Source organism: Toxotes jaculatrix, chromosome 2, assembly GCF_017976425.1.
Source record: "Toxotes jaculatrix isolate fToxJac2 chromosome 2, fToxJac2.pri, whole genome shotgun sequence".
NCBI classification, from domain to species: Eukaryota; Metazoa; Chordata; class Actinopteri; family Toxotidae; genus Toxotes; species Toxotes jaculatrix.
This window is the reverse complement of record NC_054395.1, coordinates 18,691,037-18,706,431: the sequence shown is the minus strand read 5'-3', so window position 1 is coordinate 18,706,431 and position 15,395 is coordinate 18,691,037. Positions and strand designations below refer to the sequence as shown.

The following is a 15,395-nucleotide window of genomic DNA, read 5'->3' as shown; positions in this document are numbered from 1 at the left end:
TCATTTTAAATCACAGCTATTTAATAGTCTGTTTTAATTATAAATCTGTTGAGAGAAACTGGTGATAAGAAAACACCCAGATGTAAATGTCTGGGTTTGACTCATCCAGTAAATTAAAAAGCTAATAAATCAAAGGTCATCATCACATTGGTGCAAATATCATAAAAATAAAAAAATGCTGTAAATTTTGCCTGCTTATTGGTGTGCAACATTAATATCCACTATGGGCGCCCAGAGATATTAAAAATGATTGTTACCATAGTGTGCTGTATGGCAAAATCTCTGAAGGTTGACAAATGTAGATTTACTCTCGTAGCATATACTGTCACATTGCCCAACCCCAGTGAGCCAGGCCAACAACAGAGCCAGCTGTCGCATTTTACTCATTTGGGAAACCCCTTGTCCCCCTCTCCAGGCTCTAATACTTTGCCATGATTTTTTGCTTCTAGTTTTAAATCAAACCATATTTTCTAACTTTCAGACCATGGGGAAATTTAGTGCTGACACAGCATTCAGCTCCGCTTTGACATCCTGCCATCCTCTGTGCTACTCAGAGCCCATTCTAAAGTTCTCACTTTCCATAATAATATATTTTAAAAGATCTCCGGTCTATTAAAAGTTTTGGACTGACAGACATCTTCAGATGGATAACAACAAAAGTGTTTCTCAGGAATCAAAGTCACAGAGTAGATTTCTAGACTGCTATTGTTGTGGGTAGCAGTGGTTATTGGTGAATTCCAGCTGTTGATGAGTTGAAGAAAAAGTAAACCTCTCTAACCGCAAAAATGTCTTTCGTTTATTATTACCAGATCACAAACTATAAACTTTAAGGTTTGTATATGTTGCCTTAATAGATGATTTAAAGCTGTACTGTGTTTTCAAAACACCCAGGTGACAGCTGCATTAATTTCTTTAACCTTGCTGATTGCGATGCCTTTTTGTCTAAATTCATCAGTTATGCAAACAAACACTGCTCTGCTCTCTCATTTGAGATAATGGTGTAATGCTTTCTTAATGTGGAAGAAAGAGTGCCTTGAAACCTGCATTCAGAATATTTATTGTCATATGCATGATTTCTATTTTTGTTGGGGCCTCGTATTGCATTTTACCTCGATGATTATGCCTTACTTATTACTTAAAATAGCAATAACAACATAACAATAGCCAATCAGAAAAATGCTAAAATGTGACGTGTGGTCATCATGTCAAACCCAGTATATGATCTGTTGTTTCATGTCTCTCTAAAATGTCCTGCAGAATTCCTACAGAATTTGTTAGAAATATATTGTCCTTTGTGTTCAAGGTGTGTTGTGGCCGGAGCCGTCATCATTGCGTCGGAGTGGAGTTGCCGTAGCAGCCCTGATGGGGCGCAGGAGGAGGGTGGCAATGGAGAGGGGCTGGGTGATGGGGCAGACCGTGGACTGGACGGGGACCCTGAGGGAGTGTGGAGTCCAGACATTGAGCAGAGCTTTCAGGAAGCTCTGGCCATCTACCCTCCCTGCGGCAGGAGGAAGATCATACTTTCAGACGAGGGGAAGATGTATGGTGAGGAGCACAACATATTTCTATCCTAACGTACCAGTTGTCATCGAGTCATTCCGTTATCTCCTCCCACCTCCAGTCTCCTCCTTCCACATGTAATCCAAAGGCCAACGTTGAAGTCTGTATGTCTGTGTTTAACGCCTGCTGAGACTGTTTACATGTGAAACTACAGAATGTAAAGGGATTTCACTTTGTCTTGTTTGTAAAGGGTTTTGGCCAAACATTTTCTGTCATGGAGCCACAAGTGAAATTATTTTAGATCATTCACTCACATTGGCAGGTTTTAAGAGCATTTTTTGTATATTATATATATATATAAGCTTGCATTCTGATTTTTAGTAGTAATTGTAATTAGTCACTGTACAGATTGTGGGAGTTTATATTGTGAAGTAGTGCTGCAAAACAACCAGTGATTTAAATTAAAGATTTTGTGTTATTGTTTTCACTTCTCACTAAATGGTTGGTTGGTGGTAATTTGGATAACCATTTTAAATTGTACTTGTTTAAAGTACCTGTAGAAGGCTCATTTGTTAAGGTGAGTCCCTGTCTGCAAGCTGTACAGTAAAGCTTGTTAGTAAACATGACTAATAAGAATGAGGGCCAGAATTACAGAAAAAGCCCCATATCCCATCTGTACACACTTTCTGTCAACCTCAAGTTTTCCAGAATGACATAAAACTGAAACTTTATGCCTGATGTTTTTTGGCTCTGCAAGAAACCACCACAAAGGCCCGCAGTGATCTGCTGCGTGCACTTTGGAAGCTAGTGGTTTATTGATGCTTCTTGTAAAGCCCTCTTTGTTTGTACCCAGGTGATCTGCTTGCAGGAGTTTTGGGAGAGGATTATTTAGCTTTAAGGTCAAAGGGCAGTCAGCAGTGACGAGGTCAAAGGATAGAGCAGGTCAACATCTCTGGTCAGGGTAGGGCTAACGTGTGCAGAAGTTGCTTGACTGCTCGTTCCCCTGGGGCAGTAATTGCTTATTGACTGGTTCATATTGGTCTATGGGACTGTGTAACCAGCATTGTAGTGCATGAACGCATGCAATGCAATTTTTGTTTGTTTTTAGTAGGATCTGTTCAGGATGCTGCCAGCAAGTAGCTTTGATGTATTTTGACCATATTGAAGGCCTTGGCTGGCATCCAACATTCCCTGTGTTTTTTTATTTATTTATATATTTATATATTTATTGGGCTGAGAGTTGGTATTCCCACCCACAGCAGTCTGTGTCACGCATTTGTGTATGTGTTAGCGTCTGTTGTGAGGGAAATGGGATATGTGATCCCATGCGACAGAAAGGGAAAGTTTGTTTCAGCATTGTGGCATTTTCTCCTTTTGTGGAAATGTGGGCTCACTGAGTTGACCACCCCCACTTCTCTCTCAATAAACAAGGACAGTCCCACTGGTACACATGTTCACACATTTAAAAGCCACGCTGACACTTAGAATATAATAGCAACGCTCCTATTAACACACTGGTCTCTTATTTTCAAACCAGTATGTAAGACAACACCCCTTAACAATATTGTGAGAAACTTTGAATAGCCCCCTTTTTGATTAAAATAAATGTAATAACAGCATGAAAATGAAACTACTTGTTTCATCAGTTTGTCAGCTGAAATTATTTTATCAAGATTTCACCCCAAAGCCAACCAGAGCTGATCCTATACTATTTTTAAATGGCTGTGTACTTGTACTTTTTATCTTGTATGTGCCCTCTAAAAGTTACTAAGTCCTAAATTGGCAAACTGGAAGAGCATCGTTTTACAGGTGAATGAATTGAAGTCCTTTTCAAATGTGAACCCAACTCATAATTGGCAGAGCATTTATAGAATACAGTACATGTCTGCAAGCGGCTCGTGGATAAATATGGATACCACAGTCAAGCAGTTAAAGCCATTTAGTGCTCATTTCACCTAGCTGGAACAGTCAACATCAGAAATATGTATCACTTAGTGCAGCTTTTAAAACCAGGAAAAGAAAATATTTAAACTGCATATGGATTTTACAATAACCAAAATCCCAAATCTCAGGCTATACTTAATTGTGTATCAGAATATCAGATTTACTTCAATACATGTTCTAGCTTTCCCCCTTAACTAGGCCAGTCGTAATTGAGCTCAGTCTCTGTGCTGCATTTGCTCTCAGCCATATGTTGCTAGCATGATGTCACCGTGGATTATGGTTTCAGGCATGTATTCCCAAATTAGGATGATCAGCAGACGGGTCACTTGCTCTTGCACTCATAAGGTGACGCATATAAAACAGAGGTTACTTGTTTGAATGTTAATACTTTAGTGACATTGGTAAAAACAAGGGCTGGACACAGATTCAACAGCATGTGTAATCTCCTGCAACAAATAGGTACAAGTGCGTTCAGACTGTGTCAGAGAAGGTTTGTTTCGACGCTTAGGTCATTTTTGTTTCAGTGCTTTTTTTTAGTGGTGGTGTATTTGATTGCATTAAATTGTAAAGAATGCAAGGGTTTTTGTCCCCCACACATTTGGTGGGAGATGGGTGAGGGACAAATACCATAAACATTTTATAGTGTAATGCATATTGAATCACTATTTTTGACCCTCAGCAATTACCAGAATTTAATGACACAGTCTCAATAAAAAAAAATTCAAGATTCAGGCAGGTAGCAGTAGACTGCATAGATTTTCTCACTGGGCCCATATCTTGACCCATATTTACTTACTTCTGAGAACTGAATACTTCTCTATAGAACCAACCTAGGAGTCAGAACATGTATACTGAGAACACGAAGACTCAATCAGAGACAAGGTTTTACACATTCACTGAGGTCAACCATTTTATTTCTAGCTTTTTTATTAGTTGATGTTCTGGCAAACAAAGCCTAAGACTTAGTAAATCAAATCTTTTTGGGGTCGTAGTGGAATTTCTTTTGGGACAGATGCCCTTTTAGAGACAGGATTAAAGACAGTCTCAGTCATATTGTAAAATACATATTTGGTAGGGGCTCTTCACAACCTGCTTTGAGAGGGTTAGATTCCACTGGTTCTAAGTGAAATATGTGTCATTAATTCAATTTTAGATGATATATCTCTGCTTTTTTTATGACCCTATTCAAATAATGACCAAGTAAACATAAACTGGAGTTTGTGCAGTTTGGTCCACTTTGTATTGTCCACTGCTTTCCATTTTGTCTCTGTTGTTTTGATGAAAATTTCATCTCTACTTCTAACAAGGAAGCAAATGGGCAAGGGTTTCATTTATGTGGAAAATGAGGGGAGAAACAGATAAATGTGCGTGAAATGACATGATTTTTGAACAAAGATACTTGCAATGTAACACCATGTTTCCTAACCGCCTATCCTTTCTTCATGTTAAAGTGTAAATTAAGCACTTTACAACAAATGGAGCATGAGTTGAGTTCTGATGAAAAACTATTTGTCCTTATGTTGAGTAGTGGTGGGCTGCAGGAAAGTGCATGTGTCCTGTTTTGGGAATTGGATCAGACTGCTGTGTCTGAGTCAGCCCCTTTTGTTGATTTTTTTGGGGGGGAATTCTGTGTTCTGGTAACTTCACAGAGCTCATGTGACTCAGCCTGATGTGACCTAAGTCCCGACAGCATCACACCACTTCCCAGAAAGAAGGATGGTGATGTTGATGATGTTAGTGCATGTGTATATGCGATTGCAGACATGGAGTCAGTCTGTAAGGTTTTATTTAATCACTTTTATCTTTAACTTTCTGACATCTGCAGCAGAGTGAATCGAGAGTTGCTCACCGGTTATAAGGAGAGACAAGTAGATCATCAGGTGTGGGCTGGAGCTGGGGGAGGCAAAGAAAGAAAGAAAGCTGACCAGGCAGTCTTTAGTGACCACATTTTGGACGTCTGTTAACCATATGATGACCTCTCCTCTTTTCTTCCCTCTGTTCCCATTGCTTGTCCATGTGCTTAGGAGCTCTGCCAACAAGCAAGACCAAAACTGACTCTAAATTAACACAGGCTGTCCTTAATGTGAATATCATACAGCCACAGAAATTGAAAGCTTCACAGTCCATGCAACTGTGTGTTACTGTGTGTGAGAAAAGGACAGTCACATTAAACTTTCATATTATCCTGGCTTCACTTCAAACCCATTCTGAGGATGGAAAAAGTGTCCACATATTCTTCATCTTCTTTCGCTTCATACCCAGTTTTGATCTGTGAATTCAGGGCGGCCTAAATATACATTTGATGGGTTTAAAGCCTCAATGTCACTGTGACCCATAGGCTGAAAAACATGAAGGACTTGAGATCTCATAAGGTTTGTTATGATTTTACATGAGAAGATTAAGATACAAACCAAAATAGAGACTCTGTGGTTTACTGTGTTGCAGTAGAATTAAGATCAAGTACTGATTACGTTTGGCTTAATGTTAATGTATCAGAGCATTCACTCTTGTCATCACTACCTTTTTAGCTTTTAGTGAACAAATGGGCTTGGTTGCACTGGTAGTTTTATGAGACTGGTGTAATTAAAAGCATGCAGACCTATTTAGTGAATGTACCACAGAGAAAAACAAAGAGGGGACCTTTGGGCATTTATTTGATCGGCTCTGGATGCACGCCAGTGTCATACATCGGCATCAAGCATCATTAAATGTGGTCCAAAATTATGGCTATCATTATTATTAATGGTCATTTTCTGTTGACAAAGTGGTTATAGCTAACTCAATTTAAGTAATTTCACCAGAAAATTGCACAGTTCCATTTTTGAACACTCATTCTGTCCATAGCTCATAAAAAATAATAGGGCCCTACGTGCTTCAAAACCCATGGCGGTTTTGCCAACAAAAGGGGGCCAAGAAAAGGGGATCCTTTGCCACTAACTAGGTGTACTGTAATAACATGGATACTGAGGGTAGGCTCTAACAGAGATGTAACTGGGTTATTGGTCAAATTTAAGTAGAAGCCATATTCTGTTTCAGTGTTCTTTAGGAAATCGGCAAATCCCTATCTCCACACCCAATGTACAGAATGTCTGTTGATTACCATAAATTCTAATTTAAAAGCTGGTATTCAAATAATGGCTGTGGGCAAGACCAGCACAAACAAATAAAGCACGGTCTTAGCCTACTACAACAACTCACATGGTAAATACAGTGTAATCTAGGTTTACACAGCTCTAATTCATCAGTACAGCACATATGGAAGAGTCCTATCGTACTCACCACTGTGTTGCTCTGTTTCCCCCTTTTTTTTTTTTAAGAAATAATGTTTTCAATCTCTAATTAATTCTACTACTCCTGATAGATGTTATTGATGGTATTACTGTCAACAAAATTCAACACTTCTTGATGTTTTTTTAGATTAGAATCTTACTTGTAAAGGGAATACTCCTAGACTTTTAATGTGACAAATCAGGGTGAATGGTTTAGTTTCATTCGTGGTTGCTTAATCGCTTTTGGGAAAAAAGACTAAGTGGAACACCCGATATGACTCTTGCTGTGCTGATGGAATCAGTGCTGTGGAAATGGACATTACACTGAATTTACAAAGACAACAGGGAAACATGGAGGAAGTTTTGAGTTTATTCTGAAAGGGGTGAGCTGGGTAAATTAGAAATAAAGACCTGATTCTAATATATTACCTTCCCAAATAAAATCTTGGCTCTCAGTGCCACTGAGGTAAATAAAGCCCCAGCTACTATTTGAAAATGTACAGCATACTGGGTGAAGTAAAGCAAACTAAATAAAATGGATCACCAATCTTTTCAGGCCTTACCAGCCCCACCAGTGTCTTACTCCATGTCGTCATAGCAAAACACATTTGTTTTGTGTGCAACTAATGTGTTATGATGGCAGAACTTATTTTTGTGCATTTAAATGCTCCTGTCTGATTTTATCTATCACTTTCTGAATTCTAGGTCGAAATGAGCTGATAGCTCGCTACATCAAGCTACGAACAGGGAAGACGCGCACACGCAAGCAGGTATGCACAGATGTTATTGAAGACTTAAGTGTCTACATGTGTTTAATAAAATGAGATTTGCTGGGTGTAGCTTCCATGCCTCCTGATATGGTGTTTATTTTGTTGTAAATTACCCATTTACCTTGTTAAAGTGATTATTAATGGACTGTACTTTTTCAAAATTACAAAAATCATCCTGTGAATGTGTGTGTGTTTTCATGGGACTGGCCCTGGCCCCGGCCCCATAGGTGTCTAGTCACATTCAGGTTCTGGCACGCAAGAGGGTACGAGAATACCAGGCAAGCATTAAGGTGGGTGCCTGCTGAATCAGCTCTCCCTTCCTCTGTAGTCACATCCCCTCTTCTCTTCCTTTCCTCTTTCCTTTTTTCCTTCATCCTGTCTTTCTTCAGGTCTCTAGTCACCTGCAAGTCTTGGCCAAGAGAAAGTCTCGTGAGATTCAGTCTAAGCTCAAGGTACACATGCTCACTGCCTCTGTCATGCTAGCTGCTTCGCTCTGCATGTGGCCCAAATCCAACTTAACTTTGTTGGAGCTTACAGCAGGTTTATACTTCTCTGTCCAAGGCAGTACCTGCCTTGGAGGTTCTGCCATAATTGACCTGCACCTCCTGAAAAATGTTACTTTATGCCACAGGGTACAGAGAATGTGTAAAGAATGAGACCTGGTCAGGCTATTTTCCTACATTTTCCCTAGCAAGGCAGCACGAAACATTTTGATTTCATTAATAATAGACACATTTACATGATATTACATGTTAGGATGGAGTTCAGTAACATTTGATCAATTTCAAATCCAGTATTGAACTCTAACTGATTCTAATCTGAATCCTTTTGAACCCCTTATCAGATCTTATGAGGTTTATCTTTAAACATTTTTAAGTAGCAAAGGCATAAAGTAAGATGTCTTATCACTTTTTGTTGGCTGAGAAGGCAGAAACCTTCAGTTTTTAGTGACAGCATAATTCTCACTCTGTACCTACAATCTGCAAATGAGATCAGTTAACAGCTGTAACCTAATGCACTTCAAGAGCTATTTTCTACAAAATACTGAAGGTCCTGATTCACAGCTATGAAGTTTAAACAGTTCGACAGTCCCTGTTGAACTACAAAAACACCAAGTCTGCTTGCGGTCTTACAGTGGTGTCACAGAGTGATGAGTTTTTTCCCCAAAATCTTTGGCTGGATACAGACGCCAGCTGCAGGAGCGCACATTAACCAGAGAACAGCCAGACTTTTCAAATTAGCCATTAAGGAATTAACATTATTCAGCTACAGCTGATTTAATCTTCCATCAGTGATGTTGGTCATTTTAAACAACTACCCAGCATTATATGTTTACAGCACTCTCTGTTAGTAAAAAATTATACAAACTACAAAATTTTAGATAAGAGATTCATTAGAATTGGGCCTTAACAAATCTGACCAGGAACCGGTTCCAAATTGGAACAGGCTGTTGGAACCATCCCTAAATGCATGACATAACCATTTAGTATTATGGTGATTCAGCAGTTCCTATATTAACATTTAGGCCAGGAACACTGGAAAACCTTGATGGAGAAGTATAAATCAAAAAAGGATGTGATCGTAATATCATTAAGACACTGAGAGAGTATTATTTAATGGGTGTGAGATTGTGGTGTGGCTGGTTCAAGCGCTGCAAAATTGTTATTTTATCAGACATTTTCTTTGGTTGCTTATATGCTTTATGAGTCTCATTCATTTGCTTTCTGTCCACATTTGGAGGTGTGTTGCGTTGCTTGGTGTAAAAGCCCGTTTTTGTTTGGGTTTTTTTTTGGGAGTTTGCTTGTGTCCTAATTTGTGCTATTTGTTACAATGCATGGCAGTAATGTTTGCTTGTTTATGGAGTTGAAGAAGTTTGGGGTTTTGGACAGATAATTGCATGAGATTCAATAGCTAGCATAGTTGACCAAAGCATGTACATGGCTGTAGTAATGCACGTGAAGACCTGCATACACACAAACATGCAAGGTGTTTTTAACGTGTCCCACATCTGTGTGCACACTCGCAGAATTTCAGTTTTCTCCTGTTATACATTTCTGACCTCCCCGTTCTCGCTCTTGAACATTTCCCTCAGCTCTTTAAATCTTTTCTGTTAAAGCATTTTTTCTTGTGGTTTTACCATACTCTGTAATAAAGACTCTTTGTGACATCGTTTTTGCACCATTTAATTTGCTGCTCTCTTTTACATATTTGGAGAGTGTAACTCAGGTTTCCAGGTCAGTATATTTCCTGGTATAAATGTCAGCACTCAGCTTTAAAACGGCACAGATTAATAGGATGTAGCTTGTACTGTCAATTTAAGATGAATGTTTCTGAGCTTAGTGTGTGGGATGAGATTTGTACTTTAGTTTCTTCAGAGTTTTATGTAGTGAGTAAGGTGTTTTCCCTTATTGCCTAACAGTGATTCTGTGACCTGCTTTCATTCTGAATGTAACAAAGTTAATTGATATCGTGTTTTTTTTGCCATAGGCCATGAATTTGGTAAGTTTTGGTTATACAACTACAGTTTTCTGCTTCAGGCTTTGTGCTTTGTGGCTGGCATCACATTACCGCTAGTCCGAAGTGCAGTTCTTCTCCCAGACTCAAAAATCCTGCTCATTACTCTTTTGTTTTTAGTGGCTTTAGTTAAATACTGGTGATGGCTCCAGTTAGCTCTCCTAGCCTGCTAGCGTGGTGCCCCTCCTGCTTTGGCATCCCCCTGTATCTGCTTTGCACTCTGTCCTGTCTTCATTCATTACTGCATCATGTTGAAGTAAGTTGGCTGGCTTGCTGTCTAAACTGGCCTTGAAGTTTTGCTGACTCTAAAATTTTGTTCGGTTTTTCAGGACGGAGCATTTTCATTGCATATTGCTTTGTCTCTCTCATTCAGGACCAGGTATCCAAAGACAAGGCACTGCAGACAGTAGCCAACCTCTCATCAGCTCAGATTGTGTCTGCGAGTGTAATGAAACCCCAGACTCCCTTCCCTTCACCAGTCAGAGTGAGACACAAACACACAGACACACACATCTGTTCTTTTTTACCTTCTGGGTAGAAGTCTGAGTAATACTATCTGCCCTGTTTCCCTTCTTTCATTTGTGTAGTTTTGGCCCGGCCCTATGCCAGGACAGCCTGGACATTCTCAGGAGTAAGTATCACTGGCAGATTAGTTGGTTTTGTTTGTTTAAATAGGAGAAGGTTTTATGATTAAGCTGGTACAGTTTCTGGATTCCCACTCTTCTGTTTTTTTTCCCTTTATTTACAGCATTAAGCCCTTTGCACAGCCACCATACACTACACTACCAGCCCCTGTCCCTGCACCTATCAGTAAGTGTGAACACCAACTGACCGATTTGGCTGTTTGCTGTGATTATTGTCCTGTTAACTGAGTTTTCCTGGTTTAAATGTTTGGCAGGTTATGAGCCCCTGCCACCCCCTCGCCCTGCAGCTATAGCAGCTCCTGTATGGCAAGACAGAACCATCGCCTCAGCAAAACTACGGCTACTGGAATACTCTGCTTTTATGGAGACCCAGAGAGACAGAGAGACGGTACAGACATCCGGATATTTCTAATGAGAAGTCAACAGCGTAAAAGTTTGCCTCTCCATTTTCCCCCTGTCCACTCTTTCTCACCAATTCTTCTTTCTTCCAACAGTATAAACACCTTTTTGTACACATTGGCCCATCAAACCCGAGCTACAATGACCCTGTATTGGAGTCCATAGACGTGAGGCAGATTTACGACAAGTTCTCTGAGAAGAAGGGAGGCCTGAAGGAGCTGTATGAAAAAGGGCCACACAACGCATTCTTCCTCGTCAAGTTCTGGGTCAGTACACAAAACTGGAGTTCTCTCTGAGATGAGGTGTTTTCTTATAACCAGGAGAGACTTACTGAGAAAAGGGATTCAGTGAGTTTCACAAAGCATCACAAGAAGGCAGTGAATCATCAGGGAGTGGTGGATCTTTCACATCATTATGCACATTAGTTTTGCATTAGATTTTTTTCCATTTAATGCATCAGTTAGTTTATTTAAACAGTACTCTTTACAGTTTGAGGTTAAAAGCTACTACACGACATGGGGGAAGCAAAGCCTTTACACTATGCGATGCTGAAGCAATTGTTTAAACAGGAAATAACTTCTGGATTTGTGCTTGTTTGTTAAGAAAAGAAGTACTTTATTAACTCTTCTGCAAGACAGCAAGAAATGCACCTTACGTTTTTTTTTTGTGTTCCTCAGATCATTTAATGGGACTTTGTACGTGCCTTCTCTTTTCTCTCCACTCTTCTCTCACTTTCTGCCTTTTTTGCTGTTGTTTCAGGCGGACCTGAGCAGTGACATCGAGGAGGGTTCTGGTGCGTTCTACGGTGTGAGCAGCCAGTACAGTGGAACAGAAAACATCACTATCAGTGTCTCAACAAAGGTCTGCTCCTTTGGTAAGCAGGTGGTGGAGAAGGTTGAGGTGAGAAAATCAACCCATTATTTTGACAGAGGCAAAGCATTTCATATCAGACAATATCAACATGTGTTGTTAACTGTGATGCATGTGTGTGTGGGTTCCTCCCAAATCCAGACAGAATATGCACATATGGAAGGAGGAAAGTACGTGTTCCGCATCCATCGTTCGCCCATGTGTGAATACATGATCAACTTCATCCACAAACTCAAACACCTGCCAGAGAAATACATGATGAACAGTGTACTAGAGAACTTCACCATCCTACAGGTGTGTGTGTGTGTGTGTGAGAGAAACATTTTTAGTAACTTTCCTTGATGAGCTCATACTATAGGATAATATTCAAAACAGAAAACTAATAAAACCATTCTGAGAATAACATCATAAAATACACAATACCATTGTGATATAAGATAAACTAAAAACAAAACATGTTTTAAATCGTGAAAGTTTAAAATTCAAGAATAAAAAATCTAAATACAGGATTGAATGCAAATTTTAGATGCAGTCTTGGCAGCAGTCAGGCTACCAAACCAAACTCTGACAGAGAAAGTTTACACACTTTCCGTAACTGATGTGTAAAACTGGACCATAGCTTCCCTTGAAGCATTTTTGAGCATAAAATATAATCTCTAGTGAGTCAACATTGCTGTACGCTTAGCAGAGATAATATTCATAGTTTCAAGTGGTTTCCTGGCAGGTTCGAGAGAGAGTTTCCCAACTTCCCCTCTCCTGAAGTCTATGATCTTATCTTTTGTTTTCTGTTTTTTTTTTCCAGAGAAATACATGAAAATTAGCTGAAAGTTATCACTGCGCAAGATCACCAGTTTACTACAGTTCATATCTTTCTCCTAAGTTTCTCCTTAAGTTCTTTAACTTTTGTTATTTCCTTCCTCTCTATCTTTTCACTGGTGTTTGTTCACACATTCTTTATTAAATCCTGACCATCCACAATATTGTCCTCTTTTCCCGTCTCTTGCTAGGTGGTGTCCAACAGAGAAACTCAGGAGACTCTGCTGTGCATCGCCTTTGTGTTTGAAGTGTCCACTAGCGAACATGGAGCACAGTACCATGTTTATCGACTAGTGAATGACTAGCAGCACGCTGAGTGCATGCAGAGACTCTCCACAGACTTTTTGATACATAGAGCATAAACACTATTTCCAGCTCAAGCACAGAGAAACCCCACTCCTTCTCTCTAAACACACCCTTGTTTTAACAGACCAACAGTCGCACTGTAGTCACACCTTTTGACTGATGTGCATGCATTTCCATCACTGCAGACTAGGCCCACATCTCCTCTACAACATCCCGTGACTCAAACACTAAAGTGTTTTGTAGATTTCAACCAAAACGTAGTATCATTCTTAGCATTGTTGTCATCAAGTGTTGTGACGTTATTCAGTCACAGAAATGTCTGTCCTTGTGAAACTGTGCACATCTCTCAGTGTCAGGCTCCAAATATCCCAGTTATTTTGATTAGCCTTTTTTCATGAGAAATGTAATTTTACTGACAGACATATGCTAAAAATGTAAAAAAAAAAAAAAAAGAGACCAGTTAAAGGGCTAACTGCATTATATCAAGTTAAATATGGGATATTCTTCCAGGGAAAATTTTCACGCGCATTAATTTACGTCATAGGTGTGACTGATGTGAGACGAGTTTGAATATAGGTTGGCAAACAAATCATTTAATCAGTGTTAATGTAACTCTGCCACAATGACTGTTTCTTCTGCTGTTTGTTTTGTCTCTGTAAGGTAGGAATTGAATGAGCCTATAATGGTGTATGTTCTGTCACTGCTTAAAGTGGAGTTGTGATCTTCAGTTTGTTTAATCAAAACTCTTAAGGATCATGTCGCAAAGTACGAGTGTATAATGCACTACATGTAAAGACGTACAAGCCGTATTTATATTTGAAACACCGTGTCGAAGTGTAAAGAGAGCCGTCACTTTAATTGTTTTTGCTGTTTAAAGGTTTCCGGTGGTACATGGTGTGGAGGGAAAGATGTTGATCAAATCTCAAGGAGGTGTTTAAAACGATGGGCTCAATTGTCTTTGGAAACAACAAAATAGTTCACCGACAGTTTCAGATTCAGTTCACACGTGGGTGTCAGCAGCATTTCGAATAAAAGAATTACCTTTACTGTTCTTCGACACGATACTGTTTTTACTCTGACTGTGTGGGCTTGCTGCAGTATTTCTACCTCCACATGAGTTGGGATGAGAATGTGCTTTGGTTCATAAAGCCTTAACCTGAAGAGCACTGATGTATAGGACATGTACACTACACTTGTAATGGTACTATTTTTATAAGCCAAAACAAGGTAAATAGTTTCGTTTTTGTAAAGATGAACTATCGTTTTTGTATTTTACCAGCACAGCTAGAAGTGTTACACTAAACATCATAAATGATGGGTGTTTCTTTTCTTTTTTTCTTTTTTGATGTATACAAAATGATGTATGGTACAGATCACACTAAGGTCACCCAGAGTGCCCTGGGGTAGATTTTTGCCTGATAACACTAACAAACTATCCAACTGACACTTGCTTTTTTCTTTTATTCTGTGTAATGTTTTCGATTTTTGGCACACGTGGCTACTAGCTTTTTTTTCCTTTTTCTTTTTAATAGTAAATCTGATTTGACGCTATCATGCCCTCTCCTGGCAGGATCATTTTTAACCATGTGGAAGGCAACATTGATTTGTCTTTTGTCTTTGTATCAAGAAAGTAAGAGCCGACTGGTTCAGTTTTAAATAAGACCTTCATATAATATTCACCGTATGGTCAGCCAAAAGTGTTTTGTTTTATTATTTCTTTCCTGTCTGTGTACTCTGGTTGGCTGTGCCTCACTCCTTTTGGTCACGTCTGCTCAATGAGTTAAATCTGCCATTATGCTGTACCAATAAAATCATAAGGTGTTTGCAGAAATGTGTAGCCTTTACAGTTGATAGTAACATTTAGATAGCTTGCTTGAGAGAGGCAATCATCATTAATAAAATATGTAAATCCTCTACATTTTTAACTGTTAATACCGTAGTTCAGTGAAATTCCATATGTGTTAGCAGCGGGGGCTGGATATTCAGCCTCAGTGCTGTTAGAGTACCAACTAATATTTATCATTGAATCAAATATTGAACTGTCAAGTAATGAAAGATGTCACAAATGTTTAACCACATTATTAATCTTGTTTTCTTATTAAGTTATTTAATCAGTTTTCCTTATCTAATTCATTACTTTGCCAGATTAAGATTATTGCAGGGCTCCTGTACAGGTACGTACATGAACAACATTTAACACTGATGCATCAAGACATATTTTGTTAAATCAAGAAAAAACATCTCCAAATTAGGTATTAAAGTGTCATTTTTAAACCTGTACAGTCTAATTTTAGCACCAGTATCATACACATACCAAACCCTATTCCTAATTACTAAATCTCCAGTGGGATGTAACTTCTGTG

At 39.1% G+C, this 15,395-nt stretch overlaps 1 protein-coding gene across 1 annotated transcript; it reads left to right on the top strand.

Annotated features, from left to right (window-relative positions):
* The first annotated feature begins 995 nt into the window (after nt 1–995).
* Nucleotides 996–14,859, top strand: tead3a (TEA domain family member 3 a). Its single transcript, XM_041052473.1, has 14 exons — nt 996–1,000; nt 1,304–1,545; nt 7,419–7,483; nt 7,711–7,773; nt 7,873–7,935; nt 9,971–9,982; nt 10,371–10,481; nt 10,585–10,628; nt 10,746–10,807; nt 10,896–11,029; nt 11,136–11,306; nt 11,800–11,940; nt 12,052–12,204; nt 12,918–14,859. The coding sequence occupies exons 1-14, from the start codon at nt 996–998 to the stop codon at nt 13,029–13,031; spliced, it is 1,380 nt and encodes a 459-aa protein (XP_040908407.1). The 3' UTR covers nt 13,032–14,859.
* The last annotated feature ends 536 nt before the right edge of the window (nt 14,860–15,395 follow it).

Bases quoted from the DNA above. Each gene is read 5' to 3' on its own strand.
- tead3a (XM_041052473.1), top strand. The intron at 7,484-7,710 runs GTATGCACAGAT...CCGGCCCCATAG, and splicing joins AGACGCGCACACGCAAGCAG to GTGTCTAGTCACATTCAGGT. The intron at 10,808-10,895 runs GTAAGTGTGAAC...AATGTTTGGCAG, and splicing joins CCCTGTCCCTGCACCTATCA to GTTATGAGCCCCTGCCACCC.